At 36.4% G+C, this 17,023-nt stretch overlaps 1 protein-coding gene across 9 annotated transcripts in view; it reads right to left on the reverse strand.

Annotated features, from left to right (window-relative positions):
* LOC106071376 (atrial natriuretic peptide receptor 1-like) overlaps positions 1-17,023 on the reverse strand; it is a 595,276-nt gene that overhangs the window by 268,746 nt on the left and 309,507 nt on the right. The window contains exons 1-2 of one of the 9 annotated variants that reach the window (XM_056027442.1): positions 8,149-8,554; positions 2,783-3,298 (exon numbers count right to left, since the gene is read on the reverse strand). The exons of 5 other annotated variants lie outside the window; for them this stretch is intronic. In XM_056027442.1, coding sequence (XP_055883417.1) covers positions 2,783-3,079 — 297 coding nt within the window. In that variant the 5' untranslated portion in view covers positions 3,080-3,298; positions 8,149-8,554. Of the gene's footprint in view, positions 1-2,782; positions 3,371-8,148; positions 8,555-17,023 lie in introns of those variants that run through there. 3 more of the 9 variants (XM_056027440.1, XM_056027441.1, XM_056027439.1) reach the window with 3 other exon arrangements.

Genomic DNA, 17,023 nt, shown 5'->3' on the forward strand with positions numbered 1-17,023 from the left:
TGCATTAAAAGTTTACAAAACTCTCTGGTGGATTAAGTTTTCTAAGTGGCCCTGACATGATGGACAATAGGTACGTGTTATCGCGGTCAAGAATTGATGATAGACATGAATTTAGATTCCACATCTATCTGACGATGGCTCTCAACATTTTCAGGCTGAAGAAGTGGCAAGTGCCAAGGCGCGGCCGTTTGCAAATGTATTTAAGACTTTACATTTTGAGCAAAAAGTGATTGGACCCTAGGTCACTGTGCATGCTGGAAGCTGGAAAGTTGAGGTATAAAAAAGGATTTAAAAAAGGGTTGAGTATGTGGCAGACAAATAGATCACAGTTAAAAGTTTAGGATTAGGATCTAGTGAAGACTGGAACTTAATGTAAAGGGTTATGTGTTTGTCTTTATCTAGACATGAATTTGGGATAAATCGGTGAATGTTATAGGTTTGAACCCATGTATTATGTATTATGTTTAACTTCGAATGTTTAACCTATTGTTTAAAGTTAAATGGCAATGCTTATATAGGTGGTTTTTTTTTTAATTATTATTTCTTACTGTTTAGTTTTATCAAATATTCTTTCTCTCTTACTTTCTTTTCTGCTTCTCTTTTATTTTTTTCTTTCTTTATTTATTTCTCTCTAATTTTTTTCTTTCTTTCTCTTTTTTGTTTCAAATTTTTAAATAGTTGGCTGTACGTGCACTAACCTCCCAGTATAACAGTTTCTCTTAGCTTATAAAAAGTACAGATATTCCTTAAAAAAAAAAAAAAAAAAGAAAAAAAAAGACTAAAAAAGAAAAAAAAGACTAAAAAAAAAAAAAAAGACTAAAAAAAAAAGACTAAAAAAAAAAAAGACTGAACATAATGCACAAGTACAAGCGCGCGCGCGCACGCACACACACACACACACACACACACACACACACACATCCAAACAGTAATTTGAACAGCTGACACCAACGAACTATAGAACAAGAAAAACAAAACACTAAAGGTTTAGAGATCCATTCAATTTATGAAATTTTTTTTTCTCGCTGTTAAAAACAGTCAAAGCGAGAGTTTGATTCAATTAACACAAAACATAAAAAAAAGGGGGGGGGGGGAAGTGATTTAGAACGGAACACAAAAACAAAGAGATAAACAAACACATGGACAGACACACAGACAAACAATACCCTAGAATACATGTTGTTTTTTTTTAAAATAGAAGTTTAAAAATTGTCTTGAAAATTTAAAAATATTATTTTATTTCTTCTATTAAGTACCTCTGCTGTGATCTTTTCATTTTCACATCAATAAAAAATGTGTCTTGCAAATAATATAAAATTATCACTGCATTAAAAGTATTATTATGCTATTGATATTCGTTTGAGGTCTTGGCCTGAGTCTTCCTATAACGGTTATAATTCATACAATGTATACTGTCCTTGACACTTTTTTTATTTTTTAAAACCCCTCTACAAAAACATCACATCATAATTTTAGCAATCAACCTACTTCCGGTCTCTCATTCATTCCTGACAACCGTATTATTTAAAAAGATGAATTACTCGTTTAAACAGTTTTGCTATTGACATTTATGCACAATGTTGTTCACCTCTTCATACCCTAACCTCTTACAGTAAAAGCAACATCTCAATGAAACATTATGTGTGTGATAGTAGGAAAATAAACTACTGCGTAAAACATTAAAGAATATTATCCCTATTAAAGATCGCAAATGCTGAGTAAAGAAAACATCAAAGAGTTTCCCTTTTAGACTCTAGGATCTATAGAGCCGACGATGTAAAGGTCAACATTTTCTGTGGTTAACGAGGGGTCAGCACAACGACCAACCAAAACCGTCACTATTTTTCTCCAACGTATGTCTGGCTCCCATTAGAGCTGGGTAGACTCAGAGGCGCCCTAAAGATCCCGAAATTAAAAATCCCAGTCTTCATCAGGATTCAAACCACAGACCCAAGCACCTAACCAGTCAGCTACCACGCCACCCAAATGCTGAGTACTAATAAAAATGTGAACGTTTAGAATTTTTTCAAAATTTCGACAAAACAAAATTTGAATTTTCTCTCTATTTAATATTCATGCTCTGTATTTTGCTGGATAGCTTCTGACCAGTGTTAGGGCAAATACAAGTTTGATTTACCTGCCTAGTAGTGGATGAAATCTTTTTAGAGCTATAACTAAAGTAACAATGATATAACATTAACAGTATAGCAGATATTGTCATTTAGCACTTAATAATTTCAGAAATTAAAGAAATATGAAAATTAGTCTGGGTGACTAATGAAGTTATTGAGTTGTCCGCAAGCACGCACGCACACACAAAACTATATATATATATATATATATATATATATATATATATATATATATATATATATATATATATATATATATATATATATATATATATTAATGAAAATGTTTCGAGTTGATGCCATTGTAAATTTGTTATATTATTATCTTTATGAGTCTCTTTGTTTTCCGTAGATTTGAGTTAGTTTGTTATATCTTATATATTGCAGACGTTACTTAAAAAAAAAGATTATTAGGTCTGAAAGGGAAACTTTATTTACTTTTTTTATTTTACGAACTACTGGAATAATTAACTAGTAGGCCACCACGTGAATTAATCTCTCTACAAAAAAATAAATTCGAAAGGCAGTGTCTGGCCAACTCAGAATAGGCGAAGTGTTCGGTTAAACAAAAAGTTTGTCAAACACTGGTATAGTTTAGTAAATTTACATATAAATACATATATACAATAATTAAACGTAATATCACTTACCCTTTCATCACATTTGCTGTCTTCGTATTGAACGTTAAACTGGTGATGAGGCAACATAGAAGCGTTGACTTTGATGGTTTCGATGGCGATATCCAAGGCCGGCATCAGGCGTTTGTACGAAAACAGATACGATGTGTCCCCGGGCAGCAACACCAGTACGTTGACCGGGTGCTTCCCGTGGGTCACGCCCGAAGGCAGCGCCCACGACGACCGCAGGTGGACGAGCAGGCACCCCAGCACCAGAGCCAACGCTGGCGCAGAGGGCGGCGCCCTGCAGTTCGAGCAACGGTACCCCATCTATCCTGGGGTACACCTTTTTACATTTGGCTGTCGGTTTGTGTTGAATGATCGACGCAGGTGAATGATTACATTCGAAAGTTAAGCATCAACTATAAAGATATCCATGCAGAAAACACAACAGCGTAAATCCGGTGCGTAAGCAACACGTGGAAACGATATGACGGTATTTCGTTATCCTGGAGACGGTGGCACACCTACACATAGTACTATGTGATCCTATGGAAAGTAAGGCAACCTTGAAATGATTGTAACCGTGTATGCGTTCAATTCAATTACACACATGACGCACTGATATATACATATTTCACATAAGCTCGAAAATAGGTTACACACATGACGCACTGATATATACATATTTCACATAAGCTCGAAAATAGGTTACACACAGGACGCACTGATATATATATATATATATATTTCTCATAAGCTCGAAAATAGGTTACACTGAGTATCCCTTTAAATAAAAAATACAGAGAGTTCACTACAGACAAAAAATTTGTGTAACGTAGTACAAACAATCGGACTTGAGGAGAGAAGGGAGAGGTAAGGCTAGATAGAGGAAGAGAGTGCAGGAAAGAGAGAGTAGGAGAGACACAAGAGAGTGAGAGAGGAAGGGGGGTGTTACGGGCTGATCAAAGGGTGGAGGGTTGGGATCGCTAACTATTGTTATTGAGAAGATGCCGATAGAGGCTAGATGACACTGGGTGGAGGTGGGAGTCGGCGCAGGCGACGTTACTACGTCAACTGATAACGGAGGTCGAGTACATACTTAGATAATTATCTCCGAGACTTGTCAACCAGCACCCTGATTGAGAATGTGGTTGTCTCCCTTACATGGTGGTATTCTACGCTTTTCTCTCTCTGTTTGTTCAAACCAATTATAATACTAATAATTTTAGTATTAATTCATCATATACAACACGAATTAAAAAACTAAACATAGTCACATAGCCAGTAGAACCTCAAGCAATTGTGATAACATCGCATACCTCTAGAAACAATGTTATTTCAAAAACGTATTACTCTAAATTTGCAGTCCAAACAATAACTAAGGGAGGATGCAATGTATGATGAAGCGAAGTTCATTTTAAAAATGGAGATTAGAAGCTACTGATTCATATACATAATTAAGTTTGAATGTTATTTAGTGAATAAGATACGTTATCCCAATTGCCATATTCTGAAATAATCCATTCATCTATAGTCTATTTAATAGAGTGTCCATATTTTGGTCTACACAATATAGGGTCTATATTTGGTATAAAATATAGTGTCCAAATTTGACCTATACAATATAGGGCCTTTATTTGATCTATACAATACAGGGCATATATTTGGTCTATACAATAAAGAGTTGATATTTGGTCAATGCAAGATAGGGTCTACATTTGGTCTATGAAATATAGGGTCTACATTTGGTCAATGCAATATAGGGTCTATATTTGGAGTTGGTGAACGCAACTGTTGTGGACGCTACAAGATGGTGATTGTTGGGTACCGATACTAGAACAAAAGAAAAAGGAAATTTGAGAAGATAAGAGTGAGGTGACGGTGAGGTCACGTTGTTACTACAGGAAATGGTGTCGACATTTTTGACAAGAAAATCAATACAGGGTACTTCCAAAGTCAGTTCGATACAGCGAGGCTTCAACAATAACGAATCGGTTTTGTGTTGGCTGGACACTTTAAAACAATAACGGACTTAAACCAAATTCTACGCCATCGCTCCAAATAGAGGCACTGGCTCGTTGTTGTTGACGCTCGTTGATTTATAGCACCAAACTTCTGGTAGACACTTAAACCGCAGTAGGCGTATTATATTTTAAATGATAAAACTTGAAATCATTTGAATCACTTCTTTGTGAACTAGACTAAATATAAATTTAAAAAAAAAATTATAGACAAATTTAACTTCGAATGAAATGAAATAAACTGATATTTTAAACAAATCTAACTCACAGTAAAAACACGTCTTTACACTCAGGCATCCTGGAGTCGTCTGCCATACTTTAACACAGCTTACGACAGTGCCGCTTATCTTACGTCATTCTACAAGACTTACATTAAATTAATGCTCTCTCTCTGTCTCTCTCTCTCTGTCTCTCTCTCTCTGTCTCTCTCTCTCTCTCCAACTAACAAACAATACTCCCTTTCTATATAACTTAGGAAGCAAGCACACCCCCTAAACTACTTTTTAAAAAAATTTAATTTGCTACTTCCGAAGCGTAGCAGGTTAAAAAGATATATCAGTTAGTGAAGGGAGGGGGCGGGCTGTATCGGGAAAACCCAAAAACTTTGGAATCGATTACCCGATTAGAAGTGGAAGAGAGTGACATAAGAAGACCGATTCTTCCGATGTCAAGATAGTGACACAAATGATGTGAATGCAGCAAGCTATTCTAAAGAATGGCTTAGTTAATCGTTTTGCAGTGTCTAAGAAAGAAAGAGGACAACGAGAGGGGAAGGAGTGATGTGTGGGAGAGAGAGAGAGAGTGGGTGTGTGATAGAAACTGATAAAAATGATTGAGAAAGAGTGAGAGAAAGATGATAGAGAAAGTGTGTGGGAGGCAAGGGGAGTGAAAGAGTTTGTAAAAGGGTGGGAATGAGAGAAAGTGTGGGAGAGATAGAGAAGAGTATGTGAGAGAGCAGGACGGATTTGCATTGTCGTCACTTAGGTCTTGACTTCAGACTATAGGAGACTGAAAGGTTTTGTTCTTGCAGTTAGTCAGATTGTGTTAAAGAAAAGCATTACTAAAGTACATTTATTTGATTTGACTATCACTTGATTTGGCATCGATTACAAATAAAAGTTCTATTCAGTTTCGTTCACAAAAGGAAAATATTCAAGATTTGTGAAGGTTTATTAGTTTAGACATATCACGCCTAAAACGGTTTAGTTGTCTACCAGAAGTATGGTGCCACAAGTCATCGACCAATTGATAACCTATTTCCCCCCCCCCCCCCCGGGGGTCACCATATAAACACATACACACACACTATAACAGTGTTTGAGAGAGAAAGAGAGGTGATTATAATTGAGAGAAAGAGAAGTGATTATGACTGAGAAAAAGAGAGGTGATTATGACTGAGAGAAAGACAGGTGATTATGATTGAAAGAGAGGTGATTATGATTGAGAGAAAGAAAGGTGATTATGATTAAGAGAAAGAAAGGTGATTATGATTGAGAGAAAGGTGATTATGTTTGAGAGAAAGAGAGGTGATTATGACTGAGAGAAAGATATGACACAGAGACAGGTTTGAGCATCGGAATAATTTATAAAAATCAGAAACATTTCCATGATGAAATAAAAGAGATGTCTGCAAAGTATTTAGTACATTTAGTTTATGTATGTGCTATGTAAAGTGGTCGGTCAGTCAGTCACTGTTACACTGTGGCCTCAATATAAGAGATACTATTGCGTGAGAAATAGCTGATCTAGTGAGTGTAGTGACTAGCATTGATCTCGCTCAGTTTAGCAAATGTGTAAGTTCTATGTCTACCAACTGATGACGACCTGCAAAAAACACATACACAGATAAAGGGAGAAAGAGAGAAAGGACGATAGAGAGAGAGAGAGAGATAGAGAGAGAGAGAGATAAAGAAAGGGATATATGGAAAGAGAGATAGAAAGATACTCAGAAAGAGAAAAGAAGATACAAAAGAGAGTGAAGGGGAAAAGGAAAGAGAAAGAATTGTAGAGAGAAAGAGATAGGTAGGAAAAGATAGAGAGAAAGAGAGACTAATAGAAGAGAGAGAAACGGGTTAGAGAGAGTGGGACTTGCCTACGCTTGCCGTAAATAACATTTTGAGATCCACCCGAAGAAATTAACAAAGACAGAAAAAAAAAATGATTTCAACAGTAACATCAGAGAATAACAGTGTAGTTGAAAAGGAAGGGGGTTGACTTAGGAGAGAGAAATATAAAAGGAACATGAGAGAAAGAAGAAGCGAGACAAATTTTATGGGAAAGAGAGAAGACTGATCCAGAAGGACTTGATAGTCACTCGACTAAACGTATAAATCTCTATTACGCTGGTAAAATAAAAAAAAAAAGTTGGAGCCCAAAAAGAAATGTGTCAATACACAAAAATAAAATTTTTATCTGCTTGGTGACAGAGGCTTAAGGTCGCGAAGCTATCGTGGCTTTCCGGAGTTATCCTGCGATATCCAGTCCTGGAGACCGAAAATTCTATCAGTGACTCAGACACAAGGGAAAGTACGTCAGTAACATTCGTAACAGGATTGTTGATTGGTTGTCACGTGACCTTTGACCTGCGTAAACATGTCAAAGCTCTACTTTCTGTCTCTCGCTGGATTATCTCCCTTACATGGATGAACGTGGTGGCCATTGGATGTCACTGCATGAAGAGATGTTTTTTGTGGGTTTGAATTTAATGGAGATGTTTACGTGCCTTAGAAATATAATAATAAAATTACCACTAAATCGGAACAGCTCCTTGCTACTATTCTAAAATATATATTTTTTATTTTTGTATTATAAAGTGTTTTTTTTTTTTTTTTACTTGCTTTCAACATTTAGTTGTGCCTGAAAAAACAAAAAAAAAATGACCAACATTTCAAATCAATATGTTTCATTATTTGTATTTCCTTTATTCCATTTACATCGGACGTTCTTCCATAACGTAAAGCCTATAACGTCTAAACTTTCAGCAGGACGGCGGTGGATCGAAGAGGGCCGGAAAGGGAGTTAGAACTTGGGACCATCGCGACGACGATGCCAAGCGCATACCTCATTACCAGGCAGTCCCTCTGTCTTACTTAGAACAGACCTGTTGTGTAAACTAGAAAATACTTTAAAAGAAAACAACAAAGCTTATAAGAAGTGTAATTGTATCAATTAGTTTAGATGTTATAAAATTTAATGTGCTCTAAATTAGATACAGGAGAGGGAGACTGAAATGGCTTCGTGTTCTTACTAAAGCGTTGGGAAATACTCGTAAATGGTCGATGACTAAATGCAAGAATTCATTTGTTTTGGTAGAATCATTTGAATGCAGCCGTAAAAAAAACTAGCAGGTGTTGATTCTTAAATGAATTTACTTACACAGAAATCAACAGCATCTATAGATAAAAACAATAAATATCCAAATCTTTTCCTGAGTATCACAGAAGTCCGTAGCTGGATGTACACCTTACACGAAATGTGACAAAATGCTCAAAGTATCCACCAACATTGATATTCAGTCATGGGGGGGGGGGGAATCCTAATTAAATCTGGTCAGAGCTGAGTTATTATTTTTATTTTCGATCATTGAGGAATCTAATTAATATAGAGTTATATCTTCATTGAAGCATGATCGACACCGAAATTAATCAACCGTTCTATGTTCTTCATTAAGATGCATGCTTAATCGATGTAAGTCTATCTGTAATTCAATATCTGTGTTCTAGGACGAGATAAAGGCTGCATGCGTAGATGATCACACACACACACACACACACATACACTTAACGTTTTCCTTGTTTAGCCAATGATTCTTAAAATGTGTTTAAGATGACACCAAGACTTTCAAACTTCTTATTGAAAGAAAATATCCAAAGGCAAGATGAACTGGCAAAAAAAAAAAAAAAACGTATCTTAAGGGGAAGAACTCGTCCTTAAAACTATATCTACCAATAATGTATAAGTTATTGCCCTTATTCGACATCGAACAATATAATTTATTAATCTTGAATTGACAAATTGATTTCTTTTATTGATTTAAGTTCTGTTAGGTAACTAAATAATTGTTTAAAGTGTCAACTTGATCGGAGAATGGTTGAGGGAAAAATAGCTATTACAATTATTTAAGGGGACTAAACCAAACAAATTTAGCCATATCTGTGAATACTAAAGTATTAGTTTCCCTTGTTGTTATTAAACATAACTATGAATTACCAGTAGTTAATTTTCTAATTGGTTACTTTAAAAAAAAAGATGCGTGTCGTGTCTATGTCAATGAATAAATGTGCGAAGTTTCAGCTTGATTCGAGATTGGGTGTTAGAGAAATAACGTAAACACACTTTTTACCAGACAGACAGACTTGCAAACAGAGTAAGTTGATATAAGCTTTTTTTAAAAAAAGTTATAGAATTACTACATGTCCCAATGGTCTTTTGAGACGAACTACTTCCTCTATTATATTAAACAGTTTTTCATTTCGCTTCTTTCAATTCAAAAGTATCTTGCAAAGAATTTAAATTTACAATTGTAACATTACATTTCTCTGAAATTTCCCGGCATCAAATGGCTTCCAGCAGGAGATTTCTTACAAAGGCCGCAGGATACACATTTAAGGCCAAAAAGAAGACTGGCGTATAAAGAGACTCTAACCCGACCACATGCAGACTATGATTATATCTACACTGATTGCCACAAAATATGTATATCACAGCTAGGACAGCGTAGTCACCGAAATAATGCACTCCTTTTTAATCATCTGACTCGGAGCCAAGTCTTACTGGGCATACTGTTTTTTTTTTTTAATAAGCCATCTCGTCAACTTTCTCCCACTGAACATGGTTAACTCAAAGATTAACAATTTAGACAAAAATTATAGTCTTGCTGAAGGACTGATTGATTAGCTGACTTTAGTATTACATTAAGATTGAATATTGGGTCTAAATAAAAGGTTATCAGAAAGACTACTGGATGAGACGGGCTCGCGTTTTATAGTGAGAATACCAAATGTGATAAATGAGGGAATACAGAGAGGTAAAATAAAGAGGAAAAGTGAACTTTAATAGAAAAACTTCAAAATGTAGATTGTAGATACAAGAGAGACTAGTTTGAGGTTAACAGACAGACCTACAAAGACTTATAAATTAAGGTGAAAGAAAAAGTATAAGTAGAGACGAAGATAAGATTTTAGAACTACTTTAAAGTAAAGAATCAGAAACAGTTCATTGCAAGACTAGCTTGAGACTCCTTGAGATTAGCTTCAGAACAAACGGATCGGAAATAGAAGCGTACCATGCAAATGATTTCTTTATAACAGAGGAAACAAATCTATTGTTTGTTTGTTTTTTTTACTTCTGGTTGGCTGACTCTCTCTCTCTCTCTCTTTCTCTCTGTCAATCATACCCACTGGTTGGTTGAGCCATAAAGACAATAATGTAGCCTAATCTATCAATAACTTAGATCTATGTGTCCACACTTCCAATGAACGTCTTTTAAAGACATTTGTCAGACGTGTTTGTAGTTCTTTTTGAAGTACCCCCCCCCCCCCTTTCCAACCCTTACAATGCTATCTACGCACTTGTCAAGAAGCATAACCCTTGTCAAATTGTTTTTGAAGTTTAGGCGCCGAACCGTGAGGAGTTATCTTTCCTCCTTCCAAATGTGATAATTTGTGAAACAACACAACTATTTTGATCGAGACTCTAAGGTTTCACTGTCGAAAAAAAAGTGTCTCACAAGGGAAATAACGGAGTGTGGTAGAAGAAAGTCTTTATAAGTCATGTTTATTATATGTCATTCCATATTGAAACATGAAGTAATACAATTCAACATCTTCCCTTACACTGGTGGGCACACCTACATGTTGACATATAGTTCAAAGATGAGAGATGGGTGTAAAGTCAAGTAGATCATGATAAACTACTAAATGTTTTGATTATGTTTTCTTATTTAAAAGCGATTATGCATTGATGGGGAGTGACAGCTAATAATATACGAAATATAGACAGATTAAAAGAGAGAGAGAGAGTGAGAGAGAGAGAAAGAGAGAGAGAGTGGAAACACACTGGCAACTAAAATATCCCAATCAGTGCGAATTCAACACACAAATCACTAAAAACAAAAAGGAAGCCAATGCACTGATACATCAAGCTATTGACTCATAAACCAAAGAATCAAAATATCAAGGATTCAACACACCAATTATTCAACTTATCCGATGATTCAACAAGTCAATGATTTAAAAGAAAAACTTTGAACAAAGGATACTACATTGACTCAACACACCAGTAATTCACCAAACCATAGATTTAAAGTAACCAATAACTCAACAAATCAATGATTGAACATAAGCAATGATTCGAAATAGGTAACGACTCGTTTAATCAATGAATCCTGAATCTATGAAAATAAGCCATCAGTCGTATTCCAATCTGAAATATTTTTATTCCAAAGTTAAAAATTGAGTGCTGCATTTCAAATGGTTACCATAACAACCAGCCGGAAATAATAGTTGTGGCATAATTTCTTGAATCGATAATTTGCTTGGAAAAAAATTTTCAAACTTAATAAAAAAATTCTCTTTCAACAGAAAGTTTACTCTAATGACTACGAAGGAAGACCAGATTGAATTGGACCAATCAGACTCTTCTGATGCTAAGTATACACCTATTGTTAGAGGTCTCGTGTAATTGCCTTGTCTATTTTCTTGTTGCAAACATCGCTTTAGGATGATTTGCGAACAACCGCAATGCCGAGTGCTGTAGATGAGAACATCTCTTGAGAAGTCAGTCAAGTCTTTTGAAAGTTTTTGAATCGGACAATAGTCAAGAAAATGTGCGTAAAGTTTTTAAAGATTCCTCCTTCTTTATTCGATTGATTTTTTTTCCCCATTTCATTGTTAATAAATGCTCGTAAGTATAGTCGAAATAAAGGGGAATTGCGATTTATGATTCTGTTAAAATTCATAATATATCTTGTAGATTTAGAATATTAATAGTGAAATGTATACTTTATAGGTATACAGTACACAAATATTGTCGCAGTAACTCTTTTCACAATCGTGAAGGGCAAGAATCTACAGTTTACAAAGATTAAAAGTTTAGATATTTCGAACTTTCGGTTTGTCTGAATATTTCATTTCAAAAAAATAATTGGCCATATTCTTTTAATGAAAGCTGCTGGTGTTGTCAACTGTTTTCTGTCAACGGCGTGGGAAGTACGTCTCAGAATTGAAAACTTTAACACAATGTAGCAATAGATGAATAGAGCACAAACAGTTTATTGATATTGATTTATGGAAGTTTTTATATGAAAACAAGACTCATTCAAATCGTCTCACAATCACGTGACAATAATTTCAATGCGTTGTGTGTAACAGCAGAAGAGGAACATTAAAATTTTGTAGCTGCCACTTCGAAGTAAGTTAATTTGCAAACCGCTTACAAATGTCACAAGCCATACACTGAAGTGCAGCCCACGAGACGAAACGTTTTCTAGAAAGTACCATATGGTCGAACTAGAGGCAGATACCTTTGGGTTGGATTCAAAACGAAACAAAAAGGAAAGCATGGACCTGGACAGGCAGCTAGAGAGATTAAGTGTAGGTGGTGAAGGACCTGGACAGGCAGCTAGAGAGATTAAGTGTAGGTGGTGAAGGACCTGGACGGGCAGCTAGAGAGATTAAGTGTAGGTGGTGAAGGACCTGGACAGGCAGCTAGAGAGATTAAGTGTAGGTGGTGAAGGACCTGGACAGGCAGCTAGAGAGATTAAGTGTAGGTGGTGAAGGACCTGGACAGGCAGCTAGAGAGATTAAGTGTAGGTGGTGAAGGACCTGGACGGGCAGCTAGAGAGATTAAGTGTAGGTGGTGAAGGACCTGGACAGGCAGCTAGAGAGATTAAGTGTAGGTGGTGAAGGACCTGGACAGGCAGCTAGAGAGATTAAGTGTAGGTGGTGAAGGACCTGGACAGGCAGCTAGAGAGATTAAGTGTAGGTGGTGAAGGACCTGGACAGGCAGCTAGAGAGATTAAGTGTAGGTGGTGAAGGACCTGGACAGGCAGCTAGAGAGATTAAGTGTAGGTGGTGAAGGACCTGGACAGGCAGCTAGAGAGATTAAGTGTAGGTGGTGAAGGACCTGGACAGGCAGCTAGAGAGATTAAGTGTAGGTGGTGAAGGACCTGGACAGGCAGCTAGAGAGATTAAGTGTAGGTGGTGAAGGACCTGGACAGGCAGCTAGAGAGATTAAGTGTAGGTGGGGAAGGACCTGGACAGGCAGCTAGAGAGATTAAGTGTAGGTGGTGAAGGACCTGGACAGGCAGCTAGAGAGATTAAGTGTAGGTGGTGAAGGACCTGGACGGGCAGCTAGAGAGATTAAGTGTAGGTGGTGAAGGACCTGGACGGGCAGCTAGAGAGATTAAGTGTAGGTGGTGAAGGACCTGGACAGGCAGCTAGAGAGATTAAGTGTAGGTGGTGAAGGACCTGGACAGGCAGCTAGAGAGATTAAGTGTAGGTGGTGAAGGACCTGGACAAGCAGCTAGAGAGATTAAGTGTAGGTGGTGAAGGACCTGGACAGGCAGCTAGAGAGATTAAGTGTAGGTGGTGAAGGACCTGGACAGGCAGCTAGAGAGATTAAGTGTAGGTGGTGAAGGACCTGGACAGGCAGCTAGAGAGAATAAGTGTAAGTGGTGAAGGACCTGGACAGGCAGCTAGAGAGATTAAGTGTAGGTGGTGAAGGACTTAAGACTGTGGAGATGTATCTATCTATTGGGCTGGCGGGCTGTAAGTAAGTAAGTTACATTAGATTGCAAGTAATGGGTAAGTGTCATGAAACATTGTGTCATTCTAATTCTTTTTTAATCATAATTAAATGTATGATCCACATGCTTCATGCATAGACATCAATGCTCTGTCATCTACTGATGCAATATCACCCACATTGTTCAACAAAATTCAGATACACTCTCTTTTTTCTCTCTCTCACTCTCTCTCTCTCTCACACACACAGAGCAATCCCCAGAGAGAAATCTTCAGTCATGCCCTCTGCTGTTTTTTTCTCGTTAACATCAATATATTTGCAAATGGCCCCCCTCCCTCCCCCGCCCCATTCTAATCTCCATCCATCATCACTGCCCCTGCTACATCCAAAAAAATGTCAAACTCGGCCGCCTAACAGCAAATAACGTTGCAATGTATTTCTAAGACTATTTCATCGCCCCCCCCCCATTTTTTTTTCACACCAAACACTACCCCCAATTATAAAGCTGTGCAGTAGTTTAAGAATGTATCGAACAGAAGAGAGAATTTATACCTACGCTTTTGTAAATAACAGCTAGGCAGGGCCGATTTTATGTCTAGGGAAGTCTGTGCTTCCGCACAAAGCCTCACATTTTTTAAATATATATTTTTTACAAAATGTGCAAATTAAATGTACCAAAATTAGGGATTCTACTACTGCTGCTACTATAATCATTATTGTTATTATTATTACGTTGACATACGATACGTATTACAAAATGTTGAAAGATAAGCATAAGTAGGAGTGTCATACAGATATAGCACAGTATTCTCAGTATGACGTAGATTGACTAAATTCATAAATAAGGTTTACGATTCGACGTCATTTAGTTTTAAGTTGGCTACGATAATTATTTACTGTAAAAAGAAATTATTGACATTATTATTAAGTTTAAAATTGACTATGATAATTAATTGCTGTAGAACAAAAGATTCGACATTGTTATGTGCTTGATATAGTACCAAATGTAATAACTGTAAAAAGAAAACAATTTAAAAATTCGACATTATTAACTTTTTACTAACTTAATTTGAAACATTAGAAAATCGAGATTATTCAGCTATAAGCAGACCATGGTAATTAATAACTCTAAAATGTAAAGATTTGACATTATAAATTTTTTAAATGATGTACACCAGTGCTTATAATAAAATAGAAATTCGACATGATTATCTTTAAAGTTGGTCACGACATTCAATTATTGTTACCTCCCCTTTCAGACCCTTTTATCTGAGACAGGTGATGCAAAGGTCATCTGTTACTGTGGCCCACGCTTAACGATGGTGTCATATGGCCAGCACAACTAGTGTCAGGTACCCATTAGAACTGGGAAGACTCAAAGGCGCCCTAAAGATCCCGAAACCCGGAACCCCCATTTCGGGAACAAAGCGCTTTACCCCTCAGCCACCGCGCCTAAACTATTTTTTCACCTCGTTGTTTAGCCAATCCGCGCGCTTTCATAAATTCCGTATAACTGCCAACAGGTTCAATGACGTAGAAATACAGTGTATCATTTGATGTGCTACAAAGAACCAAGAGAAAGACCAAGATACGCCGTGTACAAAAACTGCCATAGAGAATCAGTCTCTTTGAACGAGGACAAACTTGTAAACAACTTAGCAGTGTTATTTCTAAAACAGCCTCTTTGTTTTCGAGAAAGAAATTCGAACAAGTACGTATAATATATAATTTTAACGGCCGCCCCGGAAATGGAAAAGCCGCTATTAGTTTGTGTTGCCAGTCCGTCCGTCCGTCACACTCAGATCTTTAAAGATAAGAAAGCTATTCCGCGATATTTTGTAGCTGCAGAGTTCAAGTGCTACGGCATTTTTTTAAAATATTTTTTTGAAAGGGAACCATTTCATCTTTAAAATTAATTATATAAGTGTTGCTTCATTAATACAACACTTTAAAAACAATACATAAATGTAACGGAGATACTATTAGGAAAGAAGATTTTAAAAAATGTATATCATTATTATATATACCTGAACTTAAAAAGTTGTAAAATATCATGAGATCTAATATTTAATGTCTATTCTAGTTTAGAAGAACTAAGATTGTGACAGGCGGACGAAAGGACGGACAAACCACACAAAACTAATAAGGAGTTGATACAAAAATTATATTAGGCAGTGGGAGTAAGCAGAATTCCTTACTGTTGGAGGGGATGAGGTTTGGTTTTCACAGAAGGCTTATATCTAACTGTCGTATATCTATAAAGAGGTCTTTGTATTCCTTGGTCCTGCGCTCGAGGTGCACAACTAGAGGACGAAGCTATAATTTACAAGAGAAGGAATTTTAAAAAGCTAGATCACTTTCTTGCCAACAAGCGAGAGAACCTTCGCTTACTTAACCAGTGAAGCGATTTACACGGAAAAGAAATGACCAAAATGTATTTTGATTTAAAATATTGAAAAATATCAATCATAAGACGTAGCGCTTGCAGGTATAAGATATCCAGGTCATCGCTTAAGCACATGTTAATTTTTTTTTAACATTCATCATCATCATCTGTCCCTGGACTTACGTCACAGCGGTGCCTTTGAATGAAAAGAGACTTAATTTGAACAGTGCACATGAGGGTCTGGGTAGTGGAGAAAGATTATGAATGTATATGATTTAAGCGAGGTGTACGATTTGGTATCACCAACCTTAACGCAAGGATGAATATAAAATTGGCATTATGGATAAAGACACCTAGTTTTTTGTTTTTTTGTTGCTTTTTTGTAAAGAAAGACATGCCAAGGGTAGGCAGAGGAAATTTGGTTCTTTGAAAATTATTCCATCAGGGATGAGAGAGGAAATTTGGTTCTTTGAAAATTATTCCATCAGGGATGCAATGGATTTTGCTCAACTTCGGAACTATTTTCTATATAATAGACAATATATTTCTTCAAAAAAGACATTCATAGTCCACTTTTTTTTTTAGTCACATAAGTCCTAATAGTGTTGAACTTATACCTCATTAAAGAAGTGCTCGCACATTAACTTTGACTTTAGTCTTCTTAGCTAGGGTTTCGCTTACATTTATTATCTACTTCATACCGATTAATGGACCATATTCACCAATCGTAAACAAACAACATTTAGCCACGTGATTCTCTATATCTTCTATACAAATTATGTAATCCATAATGGCTGTCACGTGATACGTATTTTTCATTGTTTATTCTTAGCTAGGGTTTCGCTTACATTTATTATCTACTTCATACCGATTAATGGACCATATTCACCAATCGTAAACAAACAACATTTAGCCACGTGATTCTCTATATCTTCTATACAAATTATGTAATCCATAATGGCTGTCACGTGATACGTATTTTTCATTGTTTTATCAATATTATGACATGGCTTAATGTGTTTATTTACGTTTGGTGAATGATTTCATTATAAATACAACCTCTCGAATTTGCATGGACATTGTTCGTGTGTATTGGAGGAGGACCTATTCTGCGTATTT

This window comes from Biomphalaria glabrata, chromosome 4, assembly GCF_947242115.1.
Source record: "Biomphalaria glabrata chromosome 4, xgBioGlab47.1, whole genome shotgun sequence".
NCBI classification, from domain to species: domain Eukaryota; kingdom Metazoa; phylum Mollusca; class Gastropoda; family Planorbidae; genus Biomphalaria; species Biomphalaria glabrata.